At 32.5% G+C, this 8,643-nt stretch overlaps 1 protein-coding gene across 1 annotated transcript; it reads right to left on the bottom strand.

The window, feature by feature from the left end:
• Window positions 1-2,991: 2,991 nt before the first annotated feature.
• Window positions 2,992-7,544, bottom strand: LOC148313179 (uncharacterized). The gene is made up of 2 exons (XM_088267031.1): window positions 7,489-7,544; window positions 2,992-3,424 (listed from the first exon to the last, which is right to left on the bottom strand). The coding sequence occupies exons 1-2, from the start codon at window positions 7,504-7,506 to the stop codon at window positions 3,041-3,043; spliced, it is 402 nt and encodes a 133-aa protein (XP_088123157.1). The 5' UTR covers window positions 7,507-7,544; the 3' UTR covers window positions 2,992-3,040.
• Between the last annotated feature and the right edge of the window lie 1,099 nt (window positions 7,545-8,643).

The following is an 8,643-nucleotide window of genomic DNA, read 5'->3' on the forward strand; positions in this document are numbered from 1 at the left end:
GCCTGGGGGTCTGCATCCTTCATGGATTCCTTGAAGGGCGACACGTGGACGTCTGTCATCTGACATTCTGCTTACCGAAAACTGAACTTCGAAATAATAAAAAGGAATAAATAATAATAAATATTTACCACATAATCACTCCTTTCAACAACGTCATATATCAAAAATCTTGATTTTTCAGGAGATCATTTTAAGAGTTTAAGAATATAATAAAATGTATTAAAAATAAATATCAAGCCACTTATCGAACTTTTTTCTGTGCAAAAGATCTTTTTTGGAAAAACCTGAAGGTTTTTTCTCCATTTGAAAATATTTAGTGTGTAAAAAATAAAAAAAACAATACCTTTTCTTCAAAATGCAAAAACAACACTTTCTGCCCTGTAGCGGGTAAATATTGAGTTAAAAATATGCCGTTTTTGCTGGGATGTAGTATATTTTCTAGGCATTCCAAAGACACGCACAACTGAAAATTGACGATTTTTGATATTTGACGTTGTTGAAAGGAGTGAGCGGTATGTCATTAAAAACCCGAGATTCGAGCACATTTCCGTGAGCTCAACACGGTTATCCGAGTTAGTACAAATATGCTAACAAAACCGTGTTGGTTCGGAGGCACTACTGCCTCGTATTTTAATCACGCAAACGGTAATACGCGTTCCGGTCGGTTTACATAAATAATAATCTTAGTACCTACACGATGCTTACTTGTGTGTAATACTCGAGCGAACACAGGAATCAAAATGTTATGTAATAGAAACGTAACGTATCATCAGATATGTAATAGTACAAGAAGCTCACTCCTTTCAACAACGTCATATATCAAACATCGTCAATTTTCAGTTGTGCATGTTTTTGGAATGCCTAGAAAATGTACTATATCCCAGTAAAAGCGGCATATTTTGAGCTTAATACTTACCTGCTACAGGGCAGAAAGTGTTGTTTTTGCATTTTGAAGAAAAGGTGTTGTTTAATTATTATTTTAAATATTCTAAATATTTTTCAAATGGAGAAAAAACCTTCAGGTTTTACCTAAAAAGATCTGTTGCGCAGTAAAAAGTTCAATAAGTGGCTTGCTATTAATTTTTAAAACATTTGATTAAATTTTTAAACATTAAAAACGATCTCCTGAAAAATCAAGTTTTTTGATATATGACGTTGTTGAAAGGAGTGAGCGAAGAGTGGTAGCAAAATTTTATTAAAAAAAAATATCATCTTAATCATCGAGAAAACTGGTAGACTAAAACGTACACCGGTTTCAAGACTTATTCGTCTCTTCGTCAGGACGATTACTGCAACATGCAAAAAATACTATACGTCACACTATAGCACTATTCACACAATTAAAACTGCACAAAATAATAATCACATGCGTTTTTGGTCGACCCTAGGACTAAAATGTAGGTACTTAGGATTGCAGAACAACATGCAATAAAGGCTAAAGTCTAACACGCATTCGTTAACTTAGTCTGTATTGAAAAGAAGATGAATTATACTTTATGGTGAATTATAATTATTTTTATCTCTTTTGAAAACTGAGTGATATCTGCTTGGTGTTAAATTATTACATTTTTGGTTTCTATTAAAAAGTAAATAAATTATTTACTTGGTAAATACCACCATTTCTATAAATCTACTGTGACACGTGTTTCGATGCATTCCGCATAATTTTCAAACACCTTATGTGAAGCTCAGTCTAAATTTCAGAATTGGGTCCTTGGGACGTTGAAGGTTGAAGAGGGGGTAGGAGCTGTTTCTTATTTTATTTTATTTTTAATTTCTTATCAGTGGGAACATAGACAATAGGGGAGAGGCCTGAGTCATTGTCATATTGTTAAATATGGGTTTATTGTTATTTATATTTTTATGAATTTCTATTGTTTCAAAATGTTGCAGTTTATGGTTTTTCGTAATAATTATTTTTAGGATTTCTACGTTATTGTGGTAAATTTGTGATAATTCTCTACTTTCAAAGTCCCAAGAACCCAACTCTAAAATTTATAATTAGCTTCATATACGGTGTTTGAAAATGATGCGGAATGCATCGAAACACGTGTCACAGTAGATTTTAAGAAATAGTGGTATTTACTAAGTAAAACATTTATTAAAAATGGATAGATTCTACCACAAAGTGACTGTGGAATCAATAAATGAAATTAAATTAATTCTGCCTGATGTTGAATTATTACATTTTTGATTTCTATTGAAAAGTAGGTGAATTCTACTTGGTGTTAAGTTGATATATTTTTGGCCTCTATTGAAGAATATTTTCGCGTAGATTTCGTAATCATACAGGAGAAAGTGACCAAGTGGATTGTTTTACAAAAACGTGATCATTGACTATTTGATATCTTACTAGCTTAATATTGCCCTGAAAAAATCCCAAAGGATTTTAAACTTGGAAGAATAATAAATTGACTTGGTAAAAATGACTAACTGCATTGATGTTTATTTTCTTGCCAAGCAAAAGTGACTTAAATAGTCCTCCTCAACATTTTACGTTTTGGTAGTTGGTCACTTTCTCCTGTACGACTACGATTTGGCCACATTATGAGTCAAGTCTTTCACCCTTAGGGCGTTTGTCTACTACACAGGATTTCACCGTCCGGCAGTCCGGTTTTGAAAAATGAAAACGACTATGACAGTTTAGCGTAATCGAATTTACGTGCAACGTGTTCACCCACCGATCAAGAGCACCGATCCGAAGAAATATGGACAAAAGCACAAGCCAATCCAAGACAATCATCGTTTTAAAACGCTTACTGACGTGCCGGAGGGTAAAATTGTGTGTAATTCCGGATAGTGGACAAGCGCCCTTAGACTGCAAAAGACAACGTTAATGATAAAATAAGGTAAGAGAACAGTATCCTTATGATAAAGTCCTCTGTAAATGCTGTCATTGACTTGATCTAGGATTATAAGGAAAAAAATAATAAAACGCACAATTTTTTCTAATTAAAATAATTATAATTATTCAGTCTGTACATAATAATACAAAGTATTAAAATTATCAATAACATGGTTGATATAATTGGTTAACTGTTTAGAAAAACTTCGTCTCTTTATGTCCTTTGAAGTTATGATTTCCATAGCTCGTGATCTGGTGAGCGAGTCCTTTATAGAATTTCTTGCTGAAGTCAGACGAGTATGTCGAGAACTTGTGTGGGTCCTTTTTCTCTTCCTTTTTTTCTTCCTTGTGCTTGATAGGGGTGTAGTGGCTCTCGAAAGAGTGCCAATCGTGCTCGGCTTTCTTCGGTTTCTCTTCCTTCTTCTCCTCCTCCTTGTGGTAGACGTGCTTGTGGATGGTGTGGGTGTGGTGTTTTTCGTGGATGTGGTAAGGTACATGGATGACAATCTTCTTATGCTTCGAATGGCAATCTACAGATGTTGCTGTCATCGCTATCAACACGGCAGCGAAGAATATCCACTGAAAAAAAAAAGAAACACAAATTACTTTTTATGATCACTCGTCGAATTTACATCTTTTTCATCAGTAATGAATCAAACAAACCTTTATTAAATATATAATTCTGTAATTAACATTTCTTGTTATTATATACTTTACTCTTAACTTAATTGGTACCGTCATAATTGAGCTCGAAGTTGGAAGATATACATAGAAATATACATTTGACATAGGGTCAAAGCCGTTTAAAGTCTTTTATCTCAGCATATAAATTTAGACATAGGGTCCACGAGGTGTGGGTAAACGACAGATCTCTTGTCTCCAGAACATACGAGATTGGACGGGGATAAGGACCGTCGAGGTGCTGTTTAGAGCTGCCCAAGACAAGGTCAATTACTCTCAAGTGACTTCAGGGGAACCTGACATGACACGCACAGAAGAAGAAAATGGTTTCGCGTTGTGGTACCGTGGTTAGTGTAGTGGACAGTTAAGTCAGAGTTTCTGGGTTCGAACCCACTCTATCACAATTTGATACCTATTTTATATAAAAAGCCGGTAAGGCTCACAGAAATAGTACGAAATTGATTTTTGTAAATAATTAAAACACAAATATTTCTCTTTAAAAAAAAGACATATGCTTAGAGAGAGAAAACGTGTTTACCTATTATTTTATAAAAATAAATTATTGAAATCAGTTGATAGGTAGTGTGACTCAATATCGGAAAGAAAACAATATAAGATAATTTTTTAAATAATATTTGTGCTTAAAAAGTTTCATGTAGAAAATTGTATCCCACCAAAGAAAACTATATCGACAGGTGGTATATATTAACTACCATTTTCCTTAGACATATTTTCTAAATTGATATTCTTCAATATACAGGGTTGCGCAAAATTAATACATAGTTCTTGCAAATGACGTCGTACGTCAATCATATTAGATATTTGCAAAGTAGACAGAAAAGGTCTACATACCTTTTGCTCAGGTCCAAATAAAGATTTACGTCACCTAAAATCTAAGTTAATGAAAATCAAAATTAAATGATTAATTTTGCGCCATCCTGTATGTATACCTTTCTATGGTCTACAGATATATTTGCATGTATCTAGAAAATTAGGCTCTTAGTTAAATAGTTTGGCCAATACCCATTAATGGATTGTAGAGATGGAGTCAGGTGGAATTATAATCTACAGTCCTTATAAGGTATATCAGATATATTATTTTTTTAAATAAAAAGTCTTTGTTTTTTGATCCACTCACATTTTTATTAACAACCTACTAATTTCAGCAACAACCTGCTGCCCTCTTCAGGGTTTAAATTATGACTTTAAGCCCCTAAGACGGCAACAGGTTGTTGCCGAAACTAGTTGGTTGTTAATAAAAATTTGAGTGGATCAAAAAACAAAGTCTTTTTATTTAAAAAAATAATACATCAATAATGATCCACAAAGTTAATGCTTTCAATATTCAAAATATATATCAGATATCGCTGACAATCTGTCAAACTGGTGAGGAGGCGTATACGAGATGCACCTTTTGAAAGAGGATCAGAAAACCTAGATGCTTCTGTACAAGATCCGGAAATGCGGTGGGACAATTTTCAATAGTAGATGCGTCTAAAATATGCCTCCAAAAAGACACCCGCGAATGGTTATGTGTCAGATACCTCTAGGTACCAAATCGCGAAGAAGATCTCAAAGACAAAGGGGTAAAAATATCCAACACAGGCAATCATATACAACATTTTTAGTGTGCTTAAATACTTTCTGTATTTGGAATATTGGAATTCTGGGCATTTACGGGGTTTACGACCGTCATAGGCTGAATCCCACCATTGACTACTGGTCGTAAGCCCTGGAAATACCAAGACATCCATATTCTTATTGATCTATGTTGAGATGTTAATATTTCATATTTTCTAACTGGATAAACCTAGATTTGTGAACAAGGATTTGGATTTGATAAAAAATAATGTTTTCAGGCATCTTCCAGTACGTAATAATGTTTTAATAAGAATTTACTAAGTAACTAGAAATATATAGCTTTATAAGGACCATCAGTCAGTTTAATCATTACATTCATTCGAAAATGCCATGCCACCAAGGTGAAACAATTGTTACAAACTTACTTTTTTATGTGTTTTTTTTTAATACAACTTAGTAGATTAAAAAAATCAGTGTTTGATTTAACCTTGAATACATAATTTTACATAGTTTTTTATTTATGAATTTTTGACATCTCATCAAAGATGAAGAAGAATATGGAAGTCTGGACATTTACGGGGCTGACGACCGTCATAGGTGATCACTTTACACCGTGATCACTTTACACACGTGTAACATTCACCAATTCTACCCATGATTCTACTCAAATTCTTTGAAGTTCTATATATATGGTTCAATTTCGAAACGTAGTGCTTGAATCACTAGAATTTCACTAGAGACTATAGATATATGTTTAATCTATTGGTGAGATGAAAAAAAGAAAATAATGATATAGGCATTAATCACTGGATGGCTAACTATGAAGACAGATATCAATGGAAGAAATTTCTAATACAGAAGGCGTTGACCCTTGATTGAATATAGCAAACAAAACAGGAAGTAGTCTCTTCCGATGTAATAAATATAAGAAAACATATCAACGGCTCAATATTTCGTTCTCCTTGGCAGCTTATCGCGCTAGATAAATTATAACCATGAACACATACACATGCGTAAATGAATGTAGCTGGCAATGGAAGCAAAGGAAGTCTGAGGAAAACTTGACGAATGAATGCAGTCGATATGCGATCTCTCAGATGAATATGTGGCAAAACGATGTTTGATAGATGTTCGTATGGTGAAATAACGAAAAAATGCAAGGTATAATGAAATATTGATAAAAATAAAAAAAGGTGCGTTGAGGTAGTTTGGGCATGTGAATCGAATGAGTGAAAAAATTATAATTAAAAGAAATTTACTAGGCGAATGTGGTTGATAGAAGAAAAGGTATACCGAGGAAAACTTGGCATTATCAAATATTTGAATTGCTAAAAGAGTGGTCAGATCAAGAGTTTGAATAATCGGTGGGTAAATACGAGGAAATGTATGAATGTGGACGGGGCGAAAATTGTTTGTAAAGACAGATTAGTGTGGCTTTCTATTCTCTCTACTTACCCCTGTGGGAAAGTGACATGATGGGCTTGTTATTTAGTGAGTTAGTTATGTAGCGCAAATTTCTTAAGGAAATACTTGAAAATGATGATTTCAATAAATTTCCCAATAAAATACTTGAATGTGATAATTTCGATAAATTATCGACGTTACATTATTTTTACATCAATAGTTATTTTCTAAACGATAAAAAATTCCATCTCATAAACCATTACGTCACATATTTTATTAATTTTGAAAATGGTATTTAATTATCACATCTCATTAATACAAATTATAAAAAATAGCCACAAATATATAGGCCACACATATAAATTTGCTACGATAGTTATAAATTATTTTTCGTCCTTAAGCACAAAAAACGCACAAAATATAAAAATATATAAACGTTTTAACACCAACTAAAACATACATATTATTTTTTGACATCTCATCAAAGATGAAGAAGAATATGGAAATCTGGGCATTTACGGGGCTGACGACTGTCATAGGCTGGTTTAAGTGATCAATTGACACACGTGTAACATTCACCAATTCTACCCATTATTGACAACCACACTACTTAAATTCAAATCAAAGTTCTATGTATATGAACCAATTTTGAAACATTATTCTTGAACCAGCCTATGACGGTCGTCAGTCCTGTAAATGACCAGACTTCCATATCCTTCTTCATCTTCAATGAGATGTCAAAAAATAATTATTCTTGAATCACTAGAACTTCACTAGAGACATCTATTGGTGAGATTATCTTCTTCATCTTTGATGAGATGTCAAAAAAATAATATGGAAATAACTCCTGTAATTGGAGATAATCCAGGTTTCGTGAACAAGTATTTGGACACACTCAAAATTTAAAACATACATAACATAATATCAATTCCACACCAACACTTAATTAAAATCATTCATCATCTTTGTTTACTCACCGGAAAATATCCGGCCATTTTGTTTACTTGCAATGAAAAGTAAAATGAAAGTAACAATTGAGTTGTGAGAACTGAATGATGGTAGACATGCGTGAGGGGTATATTTATAGTACACATACGAGTCGAAGAAAGTAAAATTTTCTCCAAAGTGGGGGTATTCCAATAGTATTTCCATAATTTTCACTATATTAAAATTGCGTCATAGCTATATACATAAACATATATGCCATGGTTTTTATAGGCCATGCAATTTCAATAATAAACATCGTTATAGTTGAAAAATTATTTAAAATACATATGAAATTAATGGCCGTCACATCAATTTATAATTGCTAACGAAGTAATTAACTATTTTTAATTAATGTTTTACTTAGTAAATACCACTTTTTCTTAAAATCTACTGTGACACGTGTTTCGATGCATTTCGCATCATTTTCAAACACCGGAATGCATCGAAACACGTGTCACAGTAGATTTTAAGAAATAGTGGTATTTACTAAGTAAAACATTAATTAAAAATGGATAGATTTTACCACAAAGTGACTGCCGAATCAATTAATGAAAGTAATTAACTAATTTAATCTTTACATTCGTTTGAAAATGCCATTACTGGGTGAAACAATTCGCTCACTCCTTTCAAGAACGTCATAAATAAAATAAAAATTGATTTTTCAGGAGAACGTTTTTGAGGTTTAAAAATATAATAAAATGTATTAAAAATAAATATCAAGCCACTTATTGAACTTTTTACTGTGCAACAGATCTTTTTAGGTAAACCCTGAAGGTTTTTTCTCCGTTTGAAAAATATTTAATATATTTAAAAAATAATTACACATTACCGTTTTTTCAAAATGCACAAACAACACTTTCTGCCCTGTAGCGGGTAATATAATGTTTAAAATATGCTTCTTTTGCTGGGATATAGTACATTTTCTGGGCATTCCGAAAACATGCACAACTGAAAATTGACTATTTTTGATATATTACGTTCTTGAAAGGAATGAGCGAATTGTAACAATATTAATTTTTATATATTTTTTAACAATTAAATACTACTTAGTTGACTCAAAAAATGTGTGTTTGATTTAAAAATTAAAACATAAATTAATTAACTAACCATCACGCCGTTTTCCGCAGGGGTAGGGAGAGAGAATA

This window comes from Brachycentrus maculatus, unplaced genomic scaffold (assembly GCF_059751285.1).
Source record: "Brachycentrus maculatus isolate JH-2025_06_01 unplaced genomic scaffold, ASM5975128v1 h1tg000017l, whole genome shotgun sequence".
Classification (NCBI taxonomy): Eukaryota; Metazoa; Arthropoda; class Insecta; order Trichoptera; family Brachycentridae; genus Brachycentrus; species Brachycentrus maculatus.